This window comes from Stegastes partitus, unplaced genomic scaffold, assembly GCF_000690725.1.
Source record: "Stegastes partitus isolate 25-593 unplaced genomic scaffold, Stegastes_partitus-1.0.2 Scaffold1203, whole genome shotgun sequence".
Lineage (NCBI taxonomy): Eukaryota > Metazoa > Chordata > Actinopteri > Pomacentridae > Stegastes > Stegastes partitus.
In genome coordinates this window covers 25549-52733 of record NW_007578934.1, presented here as the reverse complement: position 1 = coordinate 52733, position 27185 = coordinate 25549, and the positions used below count along the sequence as shown (strand labels likewise).

The 27185-nt window shown below is 42.4% G+C and overlaps 1 protein-coding gene across 3 annotated transcripts in view; it reads right to left on the bottom strand.

The window, feature by feature from the left end:
• LOC103368770 (IQ motif and Sec7 domain ArfGEF 1) overlaps positions 1–19981 on the bottom strand; it is a 42864-nt gene extending 22883 nt beyond the window's left edge. For 2 of the 3 annotated variants that reach the window (XM_008297240.1, XM_008297244.1), the window contains exon 1: positions 19905–19981. In XM_008297240.1, the coding sequence (XP_008295462.1) occupies positions 19905–19981 (77 nt within the window). Of the gene's footprint in view, positions 1–17210; positions 17421–19904 lie in introns of those variants that run through there. The other variant, XM_008297241.1, reaches the window with a different exon arrangement.
• Between the last annotated feature and the right edge of the window lie 7204 nt (positions 19982–27185).

Here is a 27185-nt window from a genome sequence, read left to right as displayed (position 1 = left end):
CGAGCATCGAGGAAAGTTCTACTAAAGAGATCTATTCAGACGAATTCCAGGTAAAGCTGAGCTGTTCACAAACTAGGCCTGTGTAATTCTCTCCGTCTGCCTGCCTCCATGTCTCTCTCTTCCTCCTCTAGTGTTACGATCCAGTCTAGTCGTCCCGTCTGGTGAAGGCCCACTCCATCTCCTGAGGCCTGGCTACACAGCACTCCGCTCCAGAATGATGTCATTGAGAATTCCAAGCAGAGGCCCACTCTCTGCTCATAAAATGCCATTTCTTCAACTCAATACATATGGTCTCTCTGCATTTCAGCTCCTACTCTATCACCCCCCCCTCTTCCTTCAGTTTCAGTGCCCTCCCCTCTTTTCTTCTTCCTTCTCATTTTAGGGTTAAAAAAAGTTAGATACATTACACTTGGGGCAAGGCCAAAGAGGCATCCACAGGCCAGCTCCACACAAACGCCTTTATCAGGTGCATTCCCACACATGTAGTACCTGAATACTATCAGGGGAAAAAAAAAAAACTTGGACTTTCCCATTGCAAAGAGAGAAAAAAAAAGACAGACCAGAGGAAAAGACAGCAAAGGAAACGGCGGGGGAAAGTGATAACTTCCTGGAAACTTGGTCACAAGATTTTGGAGCAGTGTGCTCTGTCTACATGACATCATGCATCGTTTCTCATTATCTGCTTTTTCTAGATGCTGAGCGACTGAGACCTGCGCTAAGAAACGGAAAATAAAATGAAAACTCAGCCCTTGGCTGGTCTGGAAACAATTAGAACTGGCTGATGTCATAGTTTGATATAACAGCATACTAAATGAGATGTAGTGGCCCGGGATTGGTTGGTGAGCACAGAGGACCTTGCAAAGGGAGGGAAAAAAGAAAGAGGTTTTTTTCTGTACATTCTCAAGAACAAAGAATTTTTGTGCATAAGAAGGATCTGGCAGCAGATGTATAAATAGAGTTGAAATCGGAGTAATTAAAGGATATGCTGCCTGTGCTCATCACATCCTGGCAGCAAAGCTGGAGCAGATGTGTTGCCTGTGGGATCCTATGGGAATGATCAAAGATCATCAGTGGCAAGTGATGTATGAGAAGCTTTTCTCTTTTCTCCTGTTTGTACATCACCGGAATAAGTAGTAGTAATTCCAGTGTGGAAAGAAACTGTTTATCTAGAAGTATGAAGCCTGAAGGCTGAACCGTAGAAGGTGATTTTTGAGTTTTCCTGCATCAAAATATTAGCAAACTTTTAGCACCCCTGACATATCCTTTACCCACAGATATGACTATGTATTTGACCCTGCAATCATTTTTTATTACTAAAAAGTGCCCACAAGTTGGCACTAAATGCATAACTGCAGGCTTGCCGATTTTTTCTTTGAAGGACATTTAGGGAAATATGCTTACTCGCTTTCTCATCAGGCATTAGGTTAAATTAGCATGAAGACCGGATTCAGACCGGAACCACTAGTCAGGAGGTCACTTTGCTCGACTAAAAAACACTAAAATCAACCTAAAACCAAAGCTAAGCTACACAGCAAAAACAGAATGAAAATAATGGCATATATTTGTAAAAATAATGTTTTGGGGGTTTTTTTTTAGGGAAGATTTAAAATAAAACAGTACAAGTTTACAGTTACACATTGTAAAAGAACATTATAGAAAATGATTTTAAGTGAAAATATAGATTTTTGATGCAAACATTATGCACAGCTTTGGTCTATTTTTTTGTTGTTGATTTTTTTTTTTACAGTTAACATACATGAATACTTTTTTCAATGGTTTGACAAGACAGGGAAAAGCTGTAAAATCACAGTAAATTGTAAAAGAAAAAAAGAAAGAAAAAAAATCAGCCAGAGGGCAGACATGATAGTGTGTTTAGAGCAACGTCTAGCAAAAACGACTGATTTGATTGACAGTTTCGTCAGTATTTGTAAATTTGCATTGGAACCCAGGGTTTCTATTGTCTCTAGTATACAATTCAAACGATAGTCAGCCCTACTACTGAGTATAAAAGTAACACCTATGTAGCTAAAAGACAAAGGAAGAAGGATTTAGGTTTTCTCCTCTGTCTTTTCTGGGTGGTGTTGTTGCTTGTTCCCTTTGTGTTTGCGTGGGTGTCCTCTGGTTTCCTCTCACATTCCAAAGACATATGCAAGTCAGGTGGAGCCTCTAAATTGAACTGAAATATGAATGCGGTCATTTAGTGACCTGTTCCTGGCTGAGTGGGCTGAGAAATTGCATAAATAAAATGACACCCTTTGGACGAAAGCCAAATAAATCTATAAAAAAAACAAAACTTCAATTAAAATATGCATTTCATGGTAGCATGGCAAATACAGCACTTGGAGGCTGCAGTCCTCCTGATTGCATGCATATGCTATCCATCTGTCTCACACTCACACAGTACACAAATAGAGGTCATGCATTGTGTACTGTTACCATTATTAGAAGCGAGCCCTGTTTGTCCATTTATGATATTTTCCTTTCAGCGCACTCCATTACCATTTCCCATATTTCTCTGAAGCTCTTCCCCGTAGCCCCACCCCGACGCAGAAACATACTACAGCACAGTTCTCCCTTGCTAAAAATAGACCCATGTGAGGTGACACGCTCTGGTAAACACTGGGAGCGAGACAATGCTGCGAAGAACAAGACAAAGAATACACATTAACGCAACACAACGGCCACTGAATGCCCTGCTGATTACATCTCATTTTCTGCTTCTTTGCGGCACATCGACATGCAGCGCTTTTTTTTCCAATGACACTGTAAAAATTTTGAGGTCACTCGGAAAACAGTGCAAGACTCAGACAGTGTCTCCAGCGGTTTTCGTGCTCAGAGCAGCCATGACTGTAAATGTGACAAAGGCCGCAGCGGGTATAAATACTCATGGCGGTCATGATGACTACAGGAGCTCGATGCAGCAGCCAGAGCGACAAAACAGACGTGACAGAACCTCTTACATGGTGGGACCCAGTCCACAGCGGGCTGTCAAGAGCGACATCGCCACCCGCTGGTTAGAAATTATACTGCACGCCGCTCCCTCGAAGGCTTACACCAAGGCCTGGGGGCAGACATGTGGCAGTGATGTCATTCAGGACGGCTGAGGTCAGACGTGTTTGTCACGGCTGCGAGTTGGGAGGGCGGTTGGGCTATTCAAAGGCACCGGGATGTAACAGACCAGCTTTTTCTGGTTGAGAGTTGTCGGTCGGTGGGTGGGAGGCGGGGTGCAGTAATCTATTTGAGGCAGCGGCAGACTCACACCTGTCTCAAGTCACACAGAGAAAGTCCTGTGGTGAACTGTGGGTCAAGAAAATGTGGCACAGCAAAGATGGGTTTCAACATGTCTTAAATCACCCATTTGACACATTTACCTTTGCTTTTCTTAAAGTGCATGTCGGTTACATTTCAGGAATGCTAATAACTATGCGGTGTATGCAACTGCAAGTATTTTGTTTAAACTAAATATGTAAATATGCCAATCTTAGAAGCAATAGGAAATATTTCTAATGCATCCATCAGCTTTCAGTCATTTTAAAGGCCTGCAACCTTCCCGCAGCATCTGCTTTCCCACTCAACAGCACCATGGGAGACAATAAATCATCAGACAGCCTCCTGATTTGTATAAAAAAAATCAGCCAAACACTTACAAAATCATGTCTCTCTGCTGTCCCGATTCCAGAACTGATTTCGAGGAGCACTCCATCGGCAGAGAAAAGTAAAAACATATCTGTCCTTTGATGTAAACCAGACACGCTGCTAAAATAATTATGTGTACGCATGTGCATGCTTATGTACGTGCTTGTGTGCGTGTGTGTCTGGCAGTCACTTTGGAGCCGAGAGCTAAATGACATCATTGAACTGGGTAAATTGACTGGAAGGCTCACAATGATCATAATTGGTGTTTCAATCAGATTCCATTCACCACCGACTGCATCAGCGATCAGATAAATAGCTGATGATCTTGAACATGGTGTGTTGCCCAATCATTCAAATCGCTCACAAGATTTCATTAGCAGTTGAGCGTGAAATGATGTTGTGGCTTAGAGGTGATTGTGGTGCAATTAAGTTTTTAGTTGACAAACAGACATGCTAATTGCACAGAATTTTTTTAAAATGTATGATTCAGCATCAAGTATGGATACACACAAGAGCCAAACTCTTTTACATAATATGCTGATGTAGAATCCTTTTGATATCATGAATTAAGGTTGAAGACAAACAGACAGAGCCAAGAGACACACGACGAAACCTCTAAATTCCTCTAATACTCAGACTGCTTACATTCCACCACTTACTCACCTCTCTACACAGCTGTCTAATCACTTTCGCAGAGGTCGCTCAGCTTTGCTCTCCAACAGCTCCGAACCCCGCAGTCAGGACCCCAGTTACCTGCTGTGTGCGCTGCTGTCCTGCCCTGGCAAAGCCTCCACGGCATCCGAAACCACACAGCACAAACACAGAGGCCATTGAGCTCAAAAGGGAGTCCAAAGGAGCGCCTCCCAGCTCGGCCATCCACCCTGGCACAAGCCACTGTTTGTGTTGGCACCGCATGTAAAGGCAGCCTTTCTCATGTCTGCTTCGTCACGCTTTACCAGCGTTCGATTCGGCCCTGCGGCTGCCCTGCAGGTGACGACCAGGAGATGTGTCAATTTGTCAGGCGGCCAAATGATGATCATTGTTGTCTTCAAACCAGAGTCGCAGTCCTGAGTCTGTTGCTGTTTCGTGTCATCAGCATCATAAGGAAAGCTTTTTTCCAGATTCTTTTCGGCTTGGAAGCGAAACAGCAAAATGTATTTCATTTTAATGTCCCTCATTAGGCTGACAGGGAAGGAATCATTCAGGAAACATAATGTTATTTCAGGAGAAAGTGCCCAAAACTGGAGGCCTAAATACACATGTGGGGGAAATGAAGGCGGCTATGAGTATCATGATCTGCTGTACAAATACTGTTAAGCCACCTGAAGATACAATATTCATACAGTTTCAACAAGGAAATTCAACTCATGCCACAGAGGAGCTCTTACTTAACAGATAAATGCAATTTCAAGCTTAGATCTGCTGTGATTAAAGTCATCCGATCAACTTAAACATAGTGCGGATAAAATAAATTCAGAAAAGAGTGATCAAACATTTTTACTGAACTGACAGGCAAATCTAAACAGATGTTCGTCAAGTAAGAACGTCTTCATTCAATTTTTGCGTCTGAGAAAAGACGTGACCAGTAATGAAAGTCAGTAACTGCTGTGTCAGGATCCCAGCTGCCAAAGGAAATCCTGGCTGCTATGCTTCTTTTTCCATTTCATCTCTGCACATCCAAGCAGAAAACATGTGAGAACGCCGCCCCGCCGTAATGAAAACCTGATCAGTTGTCTTTAAATATTAATCGAAAGCCACAGTTGAAAGCACCTCGACAACGAAAGCAGGAAATAACAAAGAAATAATTCATGATTCCCCATCTCTCTGGATTATTTATTTGTAGAGATATTCACGTCATGGTATTTGGATCTTGATAACGAGCTTAAAGTTCAGATGTTATAACAGCGAATAAAAAAAAAATTACTAACTGTTCAGTGAATAATTCTTTCGAAAGCCACACAGACAACCGGGAAGCAATCAATCACAGAACAAAAGCAGGGAGATAAAGCGGTCTTCTTCTCGTCCACATTCCTTTTCCCTGAAAATGTGTGAAGAAAGCGCAGGGAACCTTTTGTGCAGGTCACGAGAGTGCTGAGAAATGGATTCATGTTGACATATTCCAGTGGAACAAGATATCCTGAGTATGCAAGTTCCATTCATACCACATTTCCACAAGACCTGGTGGGTGCAAGTCAGCAGATCTTACATTTCAACATATGCTCAATTCAGGCAGGCAGGGTAGGACATGAGGCCCGGCTTTATAGAGCGATAGAGACATTCTGAGAATAACAAGCAGACTCAAATTCATGATAACAACCCCTTGAGGAGAGGTTACACAGTGCCGTGTTTATTGTTTCATTTCTCTCGATGCCTCCTATGACCTCCACATGAGACAGTTCCGGCATTTACGAGAAAAAGAGGGTCACTCGCAGGCGTATAGATTAATTCACCGACTCTATGACAAACTACCTGACACTTCGCTAATGATGTTGGGCTTCCATTTTAATTTGCACACAACCAAAGCTTATGTGACAGTTTTTAGCGTGCACTGGACGTCAATAACAACAAAAGTCCTTCAGGAGCGAGCTAAGAGATGAGCCAGCCGTCCGTATCATACGTCAACATTAAGGCGAATTCTGCAACGAAAAAGTCTCATAATAATAATTTTAAAAAAAAACAAAACTGACAAATCCGTCATTGCAAAGGAATGGATTTCAAATGTAGCGTAAATGTGTCTTCTACCTTGGCTGTATCCTTGGAGGTTTGATGTACGCTCCATAAAGCTTACTGCTTTATTGACTGAAAGTACAGCTCAGGTCTTTGCAGGCTGCAGGGCCTATTGATCTGTAGTCCCTCAATTACTTATTAGAGGCCCGCAGGACAACAAACCAGCCCTTTATGCAGCTGGTTCTTTGTATTACATGCTGCAATAATGTTGAGCCACGTCCATTTTAACAGTAAGAAATACAAAAGGCAGTGAATACTTTCGGTTTTGCAAAGAAAAATAACCTTGACTCATTGTTGTTTTCCATGATAAACTCTTCCAAAACAAAAGGGCTTGGACAAGGATATGGAAATTCAAAGGAACAGAAAGGATGTTTTGTTTTTTTTACCACCCAGTTTCTGGGATCCTACAATTTTTCCTTAAAAAATTGAGGAAGGGGTGACTGATGTTTTAATATGCTGCTTTTGGCATCTTTTACTTGAATAAAGACTGGACTAATTGTGTGATTTTAATCAAGTGAACTTCCTTACAGCCTCAGGGGTCAATAAAAAGAAGGAGGCTGTATCAGTAGAGCGTATTCTCACACCCACATGGTAATCTATGACTGACAAAAAAAATCAACACGAGCCAAATGAAAATGTTTTCCCTTCTGGTGGAATCTGTTATCTCAGGTTGCCTCTACAGAACGGTCGCAGTTTGAATTCTAAGAGTTCACTTGGCCTTGATTGTTTTTTTTTCCAGCCGTTTTGACATATAGACTTGGCAGACCTTCAGCAAAGTGGCTATGTGGAAAAAAAATAGATATTTAATCTATGGGAAGAAGTAATAGACGCTCTTTTCCATCTGTAGAAGCGTAGAGTTTATTCCCAGGGCCAGGCTTCTGGTTTTACATCCCATCTAGGGTGAGCCCAGCTATGAATAGTGTGCAAGGACATAGATAAGCATCAATCATCAACACTGAGAAGTTAAAACAAGTTAATTCATGGTGTACAAATCCAACAACCGGTTATGTGGTTAATGCAAATCCAGTTTGTAAACTACCTAAAGAAATACTAAAGATAAGAAGATTAATACCACTTAATCATATTTGTACACTAAATACAGAGTTATAGACAGCAAAAGGTTTACTTATCTTCTAATAACAACTGTAAACTGTCTCTCTCCAAATTTAAAAAAGCAATAACACATACTTGCTCCTCTGAAGCCCCACTGTATTCGATCTTTATGCTAAGCTAAGCTAACCACTTGCTTGTTTCACATGAACAGGATCCATTTTCTGATCTAAAGTGTAGAAGCATATTTTCCCATAAAGTCCACCAGTTCCTTTAAGCCCCAGTCTCATAAATCTTTGTAATAAGTCTGGAAACTTCGATTCAGGAAGCCACATTTAGCTTAACAACAAATGTGTCATATATCTGGCATTTCTCTAGTGTTCATGCTGAAATGTGACTTAGATTTGTTAGGCAAATTTAATACTTGATCCACAGTTATGAAACGAGATGGAAAATGCTTTTACTAAAAACTAAATGGTTTCAACAGTGCAGAGCTGAGGCATCAAGCCAGAAATGCAGACACTGTGAAGCCTTGTGTTTTATTAAAAGGGAAAATATCACAGTCAGCTTTCTAGGTATTCTGTCATCCCAGCTGTTCAACAAGTCCACTGTGTAAATAACGTCTCTAGTCTCGCTTAAACTTAGAGTAAACTGTACTACAAAAATCCTGCAGTGACAGCTGAGAGGAGCAGTTTCAGAGGGAGGAGCACGCATCCTCAAACCAACCCCGATGACAGGACGAGATCCTTTTCCACGTATAATCTGTTTGTGTGTTTGGAGCCGAGCGCTAACAGCTCAGTGTTTACCAGGTTCCACAGGAGGGCCAATGTGAGTGTGTCAGGTCACGTTATTGTCTGTTGGCCCTCCTGCTCAACTGCATAAACATCTGTTTGGCATAAGGTGGATACTTTCAGGAGATGCTTGCCTCTCAGCGTCATGTGAACGCTGCTTTTAGATCTTATTTTAACCCCACGTTTCCCCATGTGGACACAATCGAGAATAATGAGCAGCGCATCCAGAAAAGCCAGTTCACCGTTTTTGTCATTACTCTGCATTTAATGATGAAACACTGAGGAATTCTGTGTAATAATGAGGTTTGAAGATTCATAGCTGCTGCACTGTGTCTAATTGTCCCAGAAGGGAATTCTGCCTTTCATTTGCTGTACAATGAAACGGAGCTCAGCAACGTTCTGCACCGGGACAACAAGATAACAATGCATGTGACTTGACGGAGTGTAAACAGAAAGGGGAGATGGACGTGATAGAAATGGACTGAGGGAAGGACAAAGAGGAAGGAGTGAGTTGCATGTGATGCAAAGAGAGTGCAAAGCACGCATACATTCAGCGCAGTGCAGCTCTAGATTGTCCAGCCGTGGTTCTCACGTTCAGAAAGACTGATGAGGGAGAAGCCGTCTCACGCTCTGTGCATCTAATAGGTTCTAATGATGTCCTCACTAAGCCATCCATTCTGTTAACAGGCCTAATGAGAGGAGGTCCGGGTGGACACAAGTTCTTCATGAACAAATAGTGCAAACAGATCTGCAGCCATCAAAGTGTCCGACTATAGGTTTCATTAAGAATACATCAACAGGATGCATCTTCTGAGCAGAACAGTCAGCAGGAATGTGCTGTGAGTTACATGTTCGAAATAAAAACAGGTTCAGAAGTGCAGATCAGGAAACAAAAGCTCCAAACAATCTGTCAGAGTGATTTAATAGACAACAAATCACACGTGTTTGCTTAAATATGCCATGCATCTTAATAAAGATGCATTCTGACTCTAAATGAGTAGCAGAAAGAAACAGAAACAACTCTTGATCTTATTCGCTTCTGGCATCAGTGTAAGTGTGACATCAGACAACAGTACAGGCATCAACAGCTCCATGTTACACACTTTCCACACAAACACACTTTTTCAATCACTCATCCAATTCATTTTTGATACTCAGGTATTTTTTTTCAAAGTATTCAATAAGCTTTCTAGTCTATATAAACAAAGAAAACAATGAAAAATGCCTTTCACAGAGCCAAAATACGTCAAATTCACAGTTGTATAAAACACTGAAAAGAAAAGCTGTCACACTGGTTAGTATTTTTGCATGATAGATGACAATAACATTTATCATATTTAAGTTTCCCATCATGTACACATACCAGCCTACAGAACACCTGCAGTGCTGAACAGTGTAAACAGCTGCTGTCTCGGCTACACAACCTATATGAACCTGCACTTCACAGCCAAACAGATCGCACACCTTCGGCATAGAGCCCACCTACCTCCAAACATCTGTCTCCCGGTTGGCCCATGCAGTATGAAACAAGATCCGGGCTCTGATGACAAATTGCTACGGCTCTATAGACAAAGGTAAGGTGACCGCGGTTACTGGAAAGCTACACAGGCTCTGCCAGGCATGGGAGACTGGGAACCTCCATCTGACTGATTCACTTTCCACTAATCAGCACATTCCCCTAAACGTCAATGAAAAGAGGAGGCTCTCCGCACACTGAGCGCCCTCCCCCTGCCTTGCAGCCTCACTCTTTCTTTGACTCTCTTCCTATCTTTCATCAGCCGGTTTCTCCCTTTTCCACCATCAGCTGTCTTCTTATTCTAACCTCCAAATGTGCCTTTACCCCTGTTTGTGTTCATTTACTCAGCTGCTCTGTCTGGTTCAGTGGGGACATGTTCAGAGCCTGCGTGTTGCAGCCCTGCAAGGTCACAGGTTGTTTTTTTTTTTTTTTTTTTTTTTTTCTTTTTCTTTTTTTCCTTCCTCTTTTGGACACATGGTGTTGCTGAAGGGGAAATCTGAGCTCTCAACCAGAACACATCCTGAGACAACCAGAGCACAATCTGAAACGTGGTTAGATAACAGGTCGTCTAACACTCTATACACATGAGGTTATGAGCGTTTTATTGTCACCAGACAATTAAAAACAAGCGATAAATCATTTTCTGAGACCATATATTCCTGTTATCCAGAAAAAGAAACAAGATGACATTTCATACTAAGGGAGCTGACGTTGCATCCCTTTGCACACATCCACCTCTCCATGCTTTCATCTGATTTCTATCCTGCAAGGGTTCTGTTTAGTTGTGCATAGCTGACAAAAGTGACTCACTACGAGAAGAAATTCTCAGAAAGTAGCACACATTTAATCGTGTGTTGTCCTATTATTTAAATTTAAACAAACTGCGAGCCAGATAGGCTTCCCTTTGTTTCTCTACGCAATCTGCAAGAATGATTCAGGACATAAAATACAGATTTTTCACCTAAAAAAAAAAGAAAAGAAAAAAAAGAGTTATGCTTCCAGGTAATATCTTTATTATATCACAACAGCAAAACCTTGGCAGCAAAGCTCAATAGCAGCTATCTGGGAGTAAAGCCAGAGGAACAGGCTACAAGGCTGCAGCAGCCTCTGTGGGACTCCAGACGAGGCAAGAGCCCCCATCTGCCTTAATTTGTCTTCTCTCACCGATGACTCGCAGTGGAACTCAGGTCTGCTCGTTTCTCTGAGTGAAAATATCTCCCATTGTTTAATTTCTTAGCTCTCTGCCCTTGACTTCTCACAGTGGAATGCTTGAATCGTTTGACTGTGCGGCCATTAGCAGGCAGACAACTTTGACTGGTTCTCACTTCCTTTATGAAGAATGCAGACAAACCCACAGACTATCAGCACAGTGGGAGGGAGATTAACATAAGACCTCTATCAAGTAGTCGCAGGAGATTTTTCCTCAGTCCTTGAGGCTCTTCTCTGTCCTGGAGCCTCTCTGCCGACAGATGGCGCTGGTGTACAGTGCACCGTGCAAAGACTGATGTAGGGTTTACGGATATATGACTGATCAAAAGTCCCCCCCACTCATCTTTATTAAGAGGGGGCAAGGAAACAAGCTGATGTAAAGTAGAGCAGCAGTGGGAAGGCTATTGTTGTAAAAAGGAAAAAAAAGAATTAGGGAGGGAAGGCTACACAAAGTGAGGGAGAGAAACTTTATTCACTTCCCAGGGGAGCTCATTTAAGCTGCAGGCGGACATGTTCACGTCTTCATGAGGAGACAGGTTTGATCTCTTAGTCTCATTTGTCAGAAATGGCTGTTTAATTCCAGCCTCGACTGGCCCTTACTGAAAGGAAAGGAACTGTGTCTGAATAAAAAGCCTTGATAACTACAGTATGTCAAAAATTGCTTATCATACTGCCATCACTAGCAATAATAACGACACCAATAATGATAAATGTGAATAATTCAACAATTATGCACCACTTGTTAAAACCAACAATACCTGCGTGGAATGAATGAATGAATGTTGGCGAATGCTATCATTGAGAAGAAATAAAGGAGCCACGACAGCCTGAATGACAGAGGCATTTATGTCTCTGTGGACGGTGCTTCATAGATTGGAAACAGGATTTATCAAAATTGCATGCACGTGCACAGATCTCTGAGGCCAGTTGTCAAGGCAACAGCTAAGGCTGACAGGAGAAAAAAAAAAAAAAAAGCAGCGTCCATATCGTTTGAAGATATGTAGGTTTGTGTACGTGCAAAAAACATCGGCCTCCATTTACACACAGCCTAAAGCAATTAGTTCAATCAGGATAAGCATTTAACTTTAATCACTGTTTACCAGTTGCACATCCCAGCCTCACTGCCAGCATGCTTATTTCACTCTCATGCAGGGACATGTGCTAATTTAACATGCCATGGGCCCACACAATGCACACAAGAAAATCCAGCTCCTAATCAAATATTAACTCGTGAAAAATAATGCTAAAGTCTGCTTTTAATCAGCCATGACTAATACAGAGTGTATAGACACAGTAGTGCAACAAATAATTGATGTGCTAATGATCTTAACACTGAGAATCTTGGACAATGACACTCTAATGTTTAGTCCTCTGCCAAGAGCAATATTTTATCCATTTATTCGCCTTTGCGTAGCAGGCTGAGACAGAGCTGAACGCCCCCAAAGGGACCACTCTGTTTTATAGAGTAAATGTGCTGTTGTGCCATTATCAACTCCCCCTATCCCCTGACCCTACCCCGTGTTGCTCATTTCCGACATAAATCAAAACACACTCTGGATAATGAGGGTCTGCTTTGTCACTGAAAAGAGTTGGTGGATTAGCAGCAATTACGTACCTGAGCTCTGGAGGCTCAGCTTGTTCACAGCTGTGCATCAGCTCCTGTACCAACAGCGATTGCAGGTAAAGGATGGTGTACACACACCAATTCCCATTCATAGCAAAGCGTAGCGAGAGATTATCAACAAAGATATAAAAACATTCATGCCAGCCTCTAGATTCAGATAACTTGGCTTCTAATTGCACAATAATGTGTCACTTTCTTTGATTATGCATCTGCATACACATTTGCACATAAAACAATCAATGAACTGATTATTGCACACAAACTGTGTATTTGCATCTGTGCATGTGCAGCAGCACATGGCACGAAGACCACAAGGTGCAGTGTGTCTATAAGAGCTGCAGTGCAGCAGCATGAGCTCATCACTCTTCTCCTCTCCCCCCTCCTCCTCCACTGCCCCCCCATCTCACCCCTCCTCTTGCTTGCCATTACATAAGTTAATGCAGCACACACCCTCATTATTCTCCAGGCAGGCGCTGTGAAGAGATGCAAAGGAATATGTCATCAAAAGTGGAATAACAGCAAAAAAATAAAGTCGCAGAAAGAGACAACCCTGTGTTTCCCTGTGAGCTCCTCCACTGATCACAAAGAGCAGAGCAGAGGCAACACTTATTTTGTCCCTGCTTTAATCGCACACATAGCAGCATGCACAGAAAGAAAGACATTATAGGAACATGGCGATTCTACCTGACGTATGCATTTCTGCTTGTACTATGTGCCTTTTCCTCATCAGACACCTCTGTAAACACCCAGAACATGAAATGTGCTCTCCAGAGGGTGGCATTCTTCAGCATTAGAGTAAACAAACTAGCTTCCTCAGATGATTAGCATTTCAAAAGCTGCACAGCTTAACTTGAGCAGCAGATACTGCAGCAGAGACAGTGTTCCCAAATATATTCTCCCATAATGTTGCAACCCTGCAGCAATAAGCGATGAAGTTTTTCCGAAACCTTTTCCTGTATGGCCACACCACATAAGCCTATTTATTACTGTCATGTTTAAATGTCCTCTTTGAGACACAAGGCAGGAGAGAAAAGAAAAAAAACAATTATCACACAAGGCTCATGTCCCTCTGAAAGAGACATGCATGTAAATAATTCAGTGGTATGTGGACACTGACTGCAACTTAAGTATAGATCAGAAAAAGCCTGCCCATATAAAGTGCTTCAGATTTCTCAAACAAACTAAAACACAAAGACACATCAAGCTCTTTTTGTGGTCATGGGCACTGACAAAAAAAAAACAAAAAAAACAACAATAATGATGCATCCAATAGTGAAAGTCTGGCCACAGAAACAGCTAAAAGATCCAGATTGATGCAGTGTACTTTCAAGCGGATACGCATTTTGTCCAGCATGTCAGCGAACATAAAATTCATGAACGGGTGAGCAAAAACATGCTGAATAAACTATGAACACATCTATTGAATCAGCAACGGATTGTGTAAGTAAGACCTACTTCTGTGTAAACAAAATAACAACAAACAAACAAACAAAACTCTAATTACAAAAGAATCAGTATTAAGAATTTTATGTGTTAAAAACCAAATGGGGATGCAAGAAAACCAGGAAACTTTTCTGCAATTCGAGAACGACAATAACAGCCCCTTTACATCTTCGTCATCCTGACATTTCTGACCAGAGTACGGCTTCCATCCTAGACACGTTTAAGCTTTTCCACCCTGGAGAGTGTTTTTCACTCCACCACAGTGGAACTGCAAGCTCGTGTTGGCAGGTTGCTACTTTTCCATTACAAGCATCTCCTCTCAACCACCCCCCCTCAAAAAGACCTCACTTGTCATATAACCAGCGTACCAAAGCAGGCGAACAACAGAGGGGTCAGCGTCTGTTCTCATTTTACCTACAAGATGATGTTCAGTCGCCTTCTTGCGTCCGGTCCAGTTTAGGCCAAAATCGAGTTGTGCTAATGTCTCTAAAAGTTAAGTCCTTAAGTCAGAAAGCGTTCAGTCAGACGTGACCTCACAGAGAACCATGGACATCCACTATGGGATGAGGAGGCACCGTTACCAGCCCTAGATCCACACACATTAAATAAATAATGCTCTCGCCGCCACACTCTTTGACACAGGACCAACCAGATCAAATGTACCCAGATGTCTCCGGTGTCACAGCTAAAGGATTCATGATGTCGTCGGTCGACTGTCTTGTCACCCTAACCCTACAGACATTTAGCAGGTTTGCATTAACCAACTCAGGATGCTTCCACCAGGGGCGGACCAGTTTTGTTTTGGATCCAGGCCAATCACAGATATATCGGTATAGTTATTGTATGATATGAAAGGTCATTCATCATCAAGGACAAAAGAGCCTTGGAATCATTTCAAAATGGTGTCACTGCATAGTTTGTCCAGCAGAGTGCGCCATTGATTTTAATACTCTCAGCAGCACATGCAGCAATCAGAATGCACAGCGAGTAGATGGTGGTGCGGAGTCGTGCAGTGTCCTAGTTTGTAAAATACATTGCTGAAAAGTTACTAAAAAACGATCCTATAATTTTCCTGTCTTCAATACAACCCTAACATAACTATGGCCCTGACAGCTGTCATGTTACTCATGCTTAAATGACATCTGTTTGCAATGCTAGCAAGCCAGCTAGCTGGCTACAGTTTGTCAGCAAAGTCAGTATCGCAGCAAATTGAAAGGTTAGTAATGCCATCATCTTTTGACAAGCTTTTACTTGTCTACTACATTGCCGAGTTAGCAAACCATGTAGCTACCTTCACAGCTTGTCAGTTGAGTGAAAGCTAGCATGTTGACATCTAAGCCCATTCTCCGTATAAATTATAGCATTAATAGGAGTCTTACGAATGCTCACATTACAACTTTAAACTGTTCAGGACTTGCTGTTTAAGAAGACTTTCAAATCAAACATATCCAGTCACTGCATTTATAAAAGCTAAAATTTTAAACTCTGGTTATTCACCAGATACGTGGAAAGTTTACCCTGAACATTTATAGCAGAGATGCTATTCATGTCTCGACTGTCTTGTAGCGAGTTACTGCAGATGACATTCAGATGAGAAGAAGAAAAAAACGAAACGCTTCTGTTTGTGGTGGTTAATTCCACTGACATAATGGTTCGGAACAAATCTGGTAGCTTGATAGAGACTACATGGTTTAGTAAAGAAAAAGTGGCCATATTTTGTGTTATTTTTTTACTTGTGTTATTTTTGATGAACCTGAACACAAAGAGAAATTCACCATTAGTGACAATAAGTTATTTAGAGGAGAATATTAAACAGCACATTCAGTGCATACTGGTTTTCATTAAAACCCAGATATGTAATTCAGCTAATGTCTCACGCTGTTCTATTAATATGTACAATATGTTTAAAATATAATAAAGCAGGCTTGTAGGGGGACAGCAAAGGGATGCAGGAAATCTAAGGACAGGATGGTTCGGAGAAGTTCAGTTTGTGCAGAAACGTGAGCATGAGCTGATACACAATTTAATACTAAAAGTCACTGTGATTTAAAAATACCTTCTATCCACTATCATTTACATGCATGGAGTCACACAGGGCAACTTCTGGGACTGTTTTACATCAGTCACAGAATTTTTTTAAATAAAAAAAAAATGCAGCTCCATCCTGTTGGATTGATGTGACCTTGCAGTACAAACAAACTGCGCTTTGGAGGTGCAGTAAGCATTTAAAATAGGAAATTACATATAGGGTTTTGTTGGCAAGTGGCAGGATAATACCTCCAATTTGGCAAGTTTTCATGACCGGAATGGATGATGAATGGATGATCAGCTATGAAATATTAAACCTTTCTACTACATTTATCTTTGCCCATAAGCACATCTGGTCTTTGTTCTTCTAGCCGCTGAAGATACTTCTTTATGAATCAGGCTGTATGTCTGGGGTCACTGAATGACTTTGGGTGTCATCAGACTCCTCAGTGATGGTATTATGTGGTAAAATGTTAGAACAGAATAAGAAACAGGAACTTCTCTGTATATTTTCTTTGCCCTTCAGGGAGGAGAAATACAAATATAAAATGCCTGTATGTTTGAAGTCTACACTGTGTGAGTTCCAGAAGTGGTAGCCAAGAGGTAGGCACATTTCAGTATTCCTGCAGGATATATTCTTTATTATCAGGTCACAGACTGAACATCCATGTAGCAGCAAGACACAATGGAGGGGACAAAATGAGTAGGTTACTTAATCTCATGAGCTCATCACTATGGACTTTGAATCACATAAGATGGTAAGAAGAGCTTGTACTGGTTTTTGTGCTCATTCCCAAAGAGATTTGTCAGAGGACATTTCTGCTGTAGTCTATAGAAAGATAACATGAGAAAAAGGCTTAAGTGAGATGAATAAAGAAAAAAAATAATTATTCTTAAGTCTTTATTATCAGACACAAGACATAACCTTGGTAAAGTAAAAATGCCCAGAAAGACCTTGGAAATGTAATTATTCTCGCCTGGGTGCCATTTTCAGCTGTGTGATAATACATTTCCATGGTTCTGGAAAGGAAACCACCAAGCTCGAAGCATATAGACAGGAATGTTACTTGATCAGTCAGACGTCAGAAATATCTGCACAGACTGCTGCGGTCAGTCGGAAAGACAACCACCACTTATACTGCAGGCCACTACCATCCACACTGGACAACGCCAGATGGTCTCCTACCTTATAGTTCGGCTGGAAATGCAGTACTTCCACATCGCATTCCATATGGCGGTGACATCACCGGAGGCGTCAGACATGCCCGAAAAAAATGCGCATGGCACAGAAGAAGGAAGTTTCAAAAAAAGTTTCAAAAACACAAAACTGCAGCAACTCCCCCTAAAAGAGCCAGAAGAAGTACAGTCTGCTCACTCCCTCCTCAACCACAAATTACAGCCCACATCCTTCACTTTCCATAGAAAACCCACAGAGAAATTCATTCTTTCACCGCTAAAGTTACTTTGTCTATGCCTTTTCGAAGTTCACCCTGCCCTAGTTTGTGTTGGACTCAGACTTGCTGCTCTTGCAAGCTGCCTTGATGACCAAGTAAGGTAAAGGCCCAGTACGTATAGCAGAAGAAAATCATCCCTCTTCTTAACAAAAGCTCTCCACCCACAACGAACCATACGCCAGTCCCGTTTGTGCTCTCTGCAGACACCCCCTTCCTTTTTGTTCTGTCCAATGCAATCTTCCACTCATCTGGGGCTGCCGTGATGCAGGCTCCCCAGTGGTGATGGGCAGGGCCTGTGTGTTGTGTGTTTGATGTGAAGTTGTTTATGTGGAAGTGATATTAAACTGGAGAGAACAAGAGAGAGAGAGGGGGGAGTGATAAAGATAGATGGAGAGATAGAAAGAGCATGAGAGCTTTCAGGCCCTGAGTGTATGGTAATACTCGGGCTGGTGTCCAACAATCACACTGCTCTCAATGGGACGGCCACGCAGGAGGGAGGGTGAACCCCAGTTCAGCAGCTGGGAGAGGCTGTTTTGAGTTAATACAGTGACCTTGCTTTAACAACATGGCCTCAGTCCTGGGATACAATCTGACTATGTTACACTGAGGCAGAGCGATTTAATGAGTTACACCCAGTGACCACGATATTCCAGTCACTCTGTGGGATTAGACACATAATGAGTTGTTCACAGTGTCCTAAATAATTCCATGGACCACTGAGTCATACGCAGACTAAGATCAGCTGTTAGCAACATTTAGCAATAGATTTACTTTAGTTTAGATGTACTACACACCAGTCAGCGTCTGACATTTTGAAATAGAAATACATGAAATGCTTAAATAAACCATCAAAAATATGACTAAAATGATGATGATGCCATAACTATATGATACCGAGGTTGCACCCACAGCTGGGGGATTCCCTGTAGCGTACGTTCAAAGACCAGTTGCCAGCTAAATCTGTAATACATTATTAATGAATCATGGACATACTGCATCCTCGCCTTCAGAATACCAATGCTTATGACAACTGAGTGTTTATATACCTGTGAACACATTAGCATATAGAGATGCGACAGAAGGCAGGTGCCACCGAATTTTCACAGATCCTGGATCGGTGTTGTCACACTGCAGCTCGCTTCTGTTTCAGACATCTGCACGAAGGGATGTGCACGAAGGAAATCCTCTTCAAATTCTGAGATCACTCTGTTGGACCAAAATATTGTGGTTTTTGCCAGTACAACCCCAAAACTCAATATCTAAACAACACCGTTTTAAGAGGGAAATAACAATTCTTGAAGAACTACAGTCCTCCGAAGCTGAAATTGCAGCTTGAAATACTCGTGAGATTACAGAGCAGCAGACACATGGAAGACCACCCAAACATTAGAGCACCTTTATCGTCATGGAAAATCCAATCATCTCTGTGTTTTTCCTTTACATTTTGAACAGATAATGGTTGTTTTGTGCACCATGACTCAACGTGCTTCTCAAGTTGAGCATCTGGAGCGCATGTATAGAATGCAGAGCATCAGTTATCTGTGTCGTGATAAGTGCTTTTTATCGCCTCAACTCGCAGGCAGGAAGATGAGGTGAGCGATTAGTGCAGATGGATAGAGATAAGTGTGTGCCTTCCAACATACCTGGAAGATGTGATAAACATAAGTCAGTGTTAAAACTTCTAATATCTTTCATTCGAAGAAAAGGAAAACATGATCTTGGAACTGTAACACTAAATCTTGCATACTCTCCTTCACTGCTGCGATTTACGGTTTGAAATGTCAGCGAAAGACATTGCATCTAATCTGATGACATGATTGGCATGTTGAGGGGGGAAGAAGAAGATAAAAACACACTGTAGATTCATGAAATATAGATGTCAAATTTGATGCAAACTGCAAAGCTCGCCTCAGCAGTCAGGCGTAGATTATGCAGTAGGTGAAAGGTGAGCATGAAGAGGTCCCCAGTGGGACAGAAATGAATGAATTCCATCAAAGCCAGCTTAGCTTGTTCTTTTCAGCAGCGGCAACGCTAAGCAGACACTAACAAGATCGTTCTAAGTGCTGAGTTACTTAACCAAGTGCTTGTGCAAAATAACAGCTGTAACCTGGTGCACTCCGAGAAAATTACAATGGTTCAGAGGCAGCTCACACTCCCCTGCATCATGTCTTTCAGTCAGCCAATATGTCAGCATGCAGAGCTGAGCACAACAGTTTCTCTATCAATCAGCCACGCTTGATGAAGTAATTCTAGAGTCGGTTTTAAAGCATATTGATTTGCTTAGTGTTGGGAGCACTTCAGCGCAGGCAGAAACATCAACAGGCTATGAGCGCGCAGTGATAATTACGAGCCGCCTCAAAACGCGAAGCACAATAAGTAGAAGAAAGCCAAACGTGACTGCACAACGCAGCCATTTTTAAACATACCTCTTGTAAAAGTTGTTGTGCGGGTGTAAACACAGCACATGCCAGTAATCCAGGCAAAACGCTTTGAACTTCCACATCCTCGGGTCAGACAATCAACAGGGCGAAACAGCAGCGAGGTCCAACGACATTAAAAGGCACCATGGCAAGGCGAGATCAGCAGCCTGCTCATTTCTTCAGCCAGTGAATCCCTGGTGTGGATCTGTCCTCCTCTGGAGCTCCAGCTTCACCACTGCCACTGGAACACAGCCTGAGTGGTTTTAACCCGCCCAGAACGACCACATCACTCCTGGACCTGTCTCAGTCATCACCAACCCAGAAAGCCAGGCCTATGAGGAACCCTCTCAGATTGATTTGGACCAAGTGTGACTGCTCGGGATCCACCTCCCAAAATAAGCTCTATATTGGCTGGTTCGACTGTTTTAACTCTTATCCAGGTCAGTCAGTCTGTCCTCTGTGCCGGTCCCTCCACACAGTGCGTCAGCTCACGATCCTCTGAGACATCATGGCTACAGCCGGAGCTCTGCACTGCTCCAACAGGCTCAGGTAGACGAATGTGTAGGAGCGCAGACACAAGAAGAAATCCTCCCAAACTCACTCATCTCTGTTTGAAAACCAGCACAGACTCAACAGGGATCACCAATGACCTCCTCTTCTGTCTCCTCCTCGTCTGCTGCAAGAACAAACTTTCCTATGAGGCAGCAGACTGGGTCTTTCCTCTCACTCTCTTCAGCTTAATGCCACCTTCTCCTCCTTTTTCTCCTTCCTCCAGTGAAATCCAGAACCTCCTCCTATCTCTGTCCCCTTCTCCTGATCCTCTTGCTCTCTCTGTCTCCCTCTCCCTGTTACAGCTGCTGCCATCCACTCAGGACCTCCCAGAAATGTGCCGATTCTGGTTGCTGGGCAACACTACCGTACTACTGAAGCTTCAAATGGAAGCCTAGCAGAGCGGCCTCTGATTGGTGGGCTCTGCGGCGGGGAGGGGCTGCTGCAATGTTGTATGACCACATGAGTATATACACATGCTTTGTTCATATAAATATGAGCTTTAAGCGCTCTCATATTTTGTCTGTGTCTAACAGAGGAAAGGAAAGTCGGCTTTATTTGACTCATCAAGGTCACATACAGAAAATACAACTGCATCTAGGCTGCTCGAGCATATGCTCATCTATGGTCAATAAAATGAATCATTTGCTGAATAGAACTGAAAGGTTGAGATATGAATGGTGCAACAGCAGAGCTATGATGGGTTGTGAAATGTATATTCTAGGCAAAAAAAAAAAAGGGCAAGTACGTGGATGAAGTAAGCGTGCGTCCTCATTAGGATTGGTTTGAATGTGCAATAGTTTGCAGTAGCGCTATAGGAAACATATGAAGTCGCAGTCTTTTCTTGCTAAAGGGGGTTTTTGCATTTGAACACAAGCACAGTGCTGTTCTTTCTCTGCCTGAGATGCAGTGCCACGCTGCAGTGCCACCCCGTCCCAGCAGTCATGGGAAAACAGAGGAAGGGCCTCTCATCAATATTCAGCATCTATCAGCGCCCAAACACACAAACAATGAAAATACTACATATTTACACAAACAAGTGCACTCACATTTGCAAACAACAACAACAAACGGCAAACAAACACACGTTAATGTGTGTGCATATTTACAGGTTATCACACTAATTGGTATAGTTAGATCTGTTCGGTCTGACAAGTCAATCACCACATGATTCCTTTCACATGACTCCTGGCACAATATGGGCTTCTCCCTGTCTTCCCGAGCCAAGATATAGAAAGACCATAGCAGCACAAAGGCCATACTGAGAACTTGTGTGAACAGCAGGGACACTGAGGAATTAATTAATCTAAACATCATTCATCAGGCTTTTAGGCACAACTTAGGCCCCCCGATTTGCATACGTCTCACAGGAAAATGCCCACACATTGTCCCGTATCTTCTATCTGGGCTCTTCATCTCAGCCTGCTTGGAAAGAGTTAACATTTCACATTCTCCCTACATAACAAGTGTGCTTATCTGCCTGCTTAAAATTCTGCAGGCTGGATTTTAGTGAGGTTACATGTAATTTTCTGGAAAGTGAAGACACATTTAGAGCATATTATGAGATAATATTTAGAGAAAGAGGCTAACGCTGGAGATAAAATCCACCGACGGCTATTAAGGCTGCAGTTAAGAGCTGCACTTAAATAATATTTATCTCACTATTTCCAAAAGCACATAATGCCTCGTGTTGGTCGGTAGGATTTACTCACGTGGGTCGCGCCAGATGGAGAACCCTTTTAGTTCCCTCTTTCTAATTCATCTGAACTCGCCTTCAGTGGTGACCGTATGTGGAAACCCCACTGTTTCTGTTAGCAGAACATACCAAAGTCTGTCAAAGGCAAGGGAGAGCAATTGTTACCGCACCGTAACTGGCATAGAAGTCCAGTGGCTCTGATTCAAGAGCACATGACGGGCTATTATTTGTTTTGGTAGGATAAAGAGCTGAGCAAGTGTGTATACAAGCACAACGGGCTATAATTTAATGAGTAGACGGACTGATTGTTCAAAAATGGCAAGCTTTGGCATGTCCATATGTGTGGTGAACTGTTGTGTGAGAGCACAGAGCTGTTTGCTAAATGAACATTCCTTCCACTTACCACACTGCATGGTTCCACCTACACCTCAATTTTGCAAGCCGGAGTCAACATTTTTCAGTGTTTCACACAGGTGATGTGTACACAGTGATGAATTACAGACCACTGATACGAGAAATGATATGAGAAATTTGTCACCTTTCTTAAATTGGTTGGAGTACAAAGCAACAGAAAGCATTTTGGGGGGGGGGAGTTGGTATAAACCCTGAAAACAGATGCCTCCTGTACGTTTCTGTAGAGGTCAGAGTGGAGGCAAGTTATCAAATGTGTCACATTAAGCTTCCAAAAGAATGTTTCCGTAAGTCAATATGTGTGAAAAGTACACCGAGGATACAAAACTATGACAGATATTTCCTTCTTTCCAGACTTAAATCCCCATTGCACTGCAGCTGGATCAATACAGATCTACACTGTTTTAGCGATCAAAAGGCTATAAAGACAGACAATCACACCTGCTCAGCCATCAATCTGTATAAATGACTTCAATTGAAAGCCATGTGACATAATCTTATTGTATTGCTGCTCTATACTGCAGCATAGTAATACAGGCTGATATTTAGTCTTGCAGTCAATGGACCCCATCTCTCCCTGCGACTGTCGGTCAGTCACGTATAAGCTGTTGTAATGATTTCACAGAGGCCTGCTCTGAACAGGAGGAGCAACATCAATAAGCACTTCAAAAGAAAATGGGCTGCTGTAGGACATTTCCTGGCGAGAACCTGGAGCTAAGATGTGTGAGAATATGCAAAAATGGAGGAAGACGAGCTCTATGGATGGGCTTTAAAGTCAAACTGTTTGCAGGGTGGTTGTCCTGTACAGGAGGAAGCTGCCGGACAATATCCTCAACCCAAACCTTGACCGTACCTTGCTAGGCCATCCTGTGGCCCCATTCAGGCTGGAAATAGATGGGTTTTGGCATAACATGCAATAACCACCAGAAGAAGGCCAGCACAAGGTAAAAGGTTATGCTGTAAAAGTCCATGTTAAAGACATTATTATAACTTAGATTTCACAGCAGAGCATAAGCTCATATTATGGTCTGTGTGAAGGACAGTCTGAGGGATGTGTTAGAAAAGTTCACCCCCTGGTGGCAGAACGGGGGTAACTTCCGCGCTGTAAAAGCTTTTGGAGCCACAGAGCTGATGTGATCGGAGGAATGAGGAGACTGACAAGTTCAGTGATTCACTCAGAGTGCATCAACACACCAAACATAATGGAAACTATTTATTCCTTATTCATACCACATCAGAAATGCATTCAATAACTGGCAGACCTCAGATCTCCAGTGGCCAACCTCACATCTCTTCACGAAAACAACATGCCTGTTTGAATAATTGAACATGGTTTATGATTGCTTAGAAGAAATCACTTTCTAAGCATCAAGATAATTTCTAATCACGACGAACAAACATCGACTCTTTGCACATGTGCCTTTCTGGTGCGTCACGGAGTTTTGCTTCCTCTTCATTCTGCGACGAACGCAGAATGAACTGCACTTTGTAAACAGCGAGGCGCATGATAATCACTAGTATGTCAGTTTACACTACAGGGCAGAAAACATCATTTTACAGAGGAGCTCAGGGGGAGCTAATCTTACATTAAAGTTACAGCACAGTTTGCATGAGCACAAGCTCTTGTGTCACACAGATGGTACAGTACAGTTGTTTAGCCGGCAGTATGAACGCAGCCATGCAGAACATAGTTGGAGGGAAAAAAAAGGATAGGACAGAACAGAGGAGAAGGAGAGGGAGGGTGGGGAGACAAAACCATGAAGAAAGACGGAGAAACAGGAGGATGAGAGAGATGCATAATGACAACAGATTCACTCCTCCAGTTTGGGCTTTGTATTGAAGCAGAAAGAACACGCACAGACAAAGAGAACAAAAATTGGGAAAAATCCTTTGTGGCTGGTGGAGGAGGATCCCTCAGCTTTCAGTCTCTGTCAGCTATCCTGATGGCCTTTTATAACCTGAGGCTGGGCACAGTACTCATGTAGGAGACTGCCCTCTCTGTCAAAAGAGGTTCCACTTAGATGCAGGACCACCAGCACTGCGCACATGTCCAGCACAATGGGCTGCATTTGTCAAAAGTACACTGCTTAGTTCCACTGCTAAACAGAGTGAATGAGTGTATCTTCCTCAGCAACTTATAAATATATGTTCTGTGTGCAGGCTTATAACTGGGCCAATGTTACCACATCACTATGATTCACCGTTTAAAATCCCTGATAGGATTAGCATGTCTTGTGTGAGGTAAGCAAATACACCACATCAGAAATTCCAAAGTCATGAAAGTGAAACACATGCACAGTGTAGTGAGAATATACTGTACTAGCACAAGTCATCATTTATACATTCTGTAGAGACGGCTTCAAATGTGACAGTTGCACCTTTTTTTTCAAATATGAAACAGTGAACAGAAAACCATGGAAGTCAGAATCAATATGCCACATAACATGCTCAGTGATATCCTGGTATGGCTGCTATTATATAACGTTGTTGCTGATAAACATATCCTCATAACTGTTTTTATTTTTGCCAGAGGAACAAAATGTTCTGGAGATGCATCCCTTTTCTGAAGCACCCAACTCTGCTCTGTGCTGTCGCTTGTGACGCTGCTATTGGCAAAGACAGGGGCTTATTATGGGCTGTTTCAAACCACGAATGCATCAGCACTAGCTGCTCCCCTGAGGAAACTTTAACTCACTGAGATGCGCCCCTGAGAGCCCAGCAGCTCCAATTGGTTTGATCGTCCTTACACATGGCTGACACAGCTCCAGCTGCAAGCTCAGCCACTGAAAACTCTGTGTGCCTTCCGACAGATGTCCAGCTGCTGACGTTTTAGTGTGCAAATGGCAGGCTTTGAGACAAGTGAACCCAGCCTGAGCCAAGTTTGTGCTATTTTGGATAATTCACAAAATACTACTGTAACACAAGTGGGAGAAGAGTACAGTGGGCTGATTTACCGATTTAATTTTGGAGCCCTTTTTACACCTGAGTGAGGCGATTCTTGACCTTAATTTAATCCATTCTATTATATATCTATTCATGAATGATTAATCTGAATTGTATTGCTGTTCTATTTCAATCTGTCAAAATATTATCAATAAGGCAGGAGAGGAAATCACAAGCTGTGAATGTCCTGCTATCTGTCAGACATTAGGCAGGTAATCAATAAATACATTGTACATGAATTAAGAACTGTGACCATAATTACACTCACTGTACAGCACGACAGTAGTCACTTATGGCAGGTGATGGTCACTGTAGATATCAGACAAGTGAAAAATTAAAGGGTTATTATGCTGACAGGCCTGTTCATACTAAGACCATGCATCTGTTGTAACAAGTGACTCAGTTCTTGCTCTGCAGCGTTCTGCTCCCGTCATCCACTGATGCCATGTGAACTGACAGCATGCCCATGTGCTGGCAATGCCATGCATTGTATGCAGTTGTTGTCTTATGCAATAATGCCATGCGTCCTACAGTTGCTGTCCACAGTGGAGGCATTTTCAGAGTGGTGCTGGCAGTTGTCTTTGCTCAGTCTCTCAGTCTGCAGACCTGGCACTCTCTGCTGTCACAGGCTCAAGCTCAAAGTACAGGAATGTGCTGTCAGTGCCTTACAGCTCTAGTGACGCACTCGCTTTTTCATCAGGGTGGTGTCCCTTGAACAGGGGCATTATATTAAGAATGCCTCGGCCAATAATGTGAAACGGGCATTCCTCGCTGAAATGGGTTTACGGCATGAACGCCCTCTGAGAATGCGTGACATTATCACAATGAAGGGTAAAGCCCACTGATGTCTGTTAGACACCTTGTCCATGAAATGTTATGTGTTCAGTGTGCTGCTGAATATAGGAAGGCAATTACGTATCCCAGAAATCCTCCTGAATGATAATGTCACGGACAATGGGATTAACAGTTCAATTGGTTTCATGCGCATCTCGACTCTAACACGTACATTTTTTTATGATTTGGAATGACAGAAATTAGTCTATTATTAGAAAGCAATTATTTCTTTTTTGCGCACAAGCTGAGTAAACAACTACTGAACAATGTCACTGTGCAGCAGTGCTGGTGCAAAGTGCCTACAAATCTTTGTCACAACCCCTCAAACAAAAAAACCACAGAAGGAGCTGTGGATTTTGAAATACAATTACAGTGTTGTTTTTTTTGTACTGGTTAATACACACGTAGTATATAGTAGTTAAAATCTTGATTTTGCACCAAATGCCAGTAAGTTTGACAATCTGATTGCTCTGCACCCGTCAACAACCAACCAGTAACTAATGCTCTATGTCAGACAGCTTAACATATGAGAGCACATTGATGAACCTAGTTTGATTATTCAATGTAAAGAGCTTTGTCAATCTTTACTGCAAGCAGAGTGTACATTTTGAGGGCTACAAATGGCACATACTGTACATTTGTTCCACGAATACAACACAATTTGCATATCATTGCTTTACTCAGCCCAGGACAACCTCTGCATCCCTTCAGGTGTGAGTAGTGAAGTGTAGGATATCCTCCTGCTCCTCTTTGCCTTCCAGTGTTGTGGACACTGCATTAGAATTCCAGAGGGACAGGCAGCTGCCAGCGATGATGAAATGACATTTACAACAGAACAGGCTCATCCCACTCCA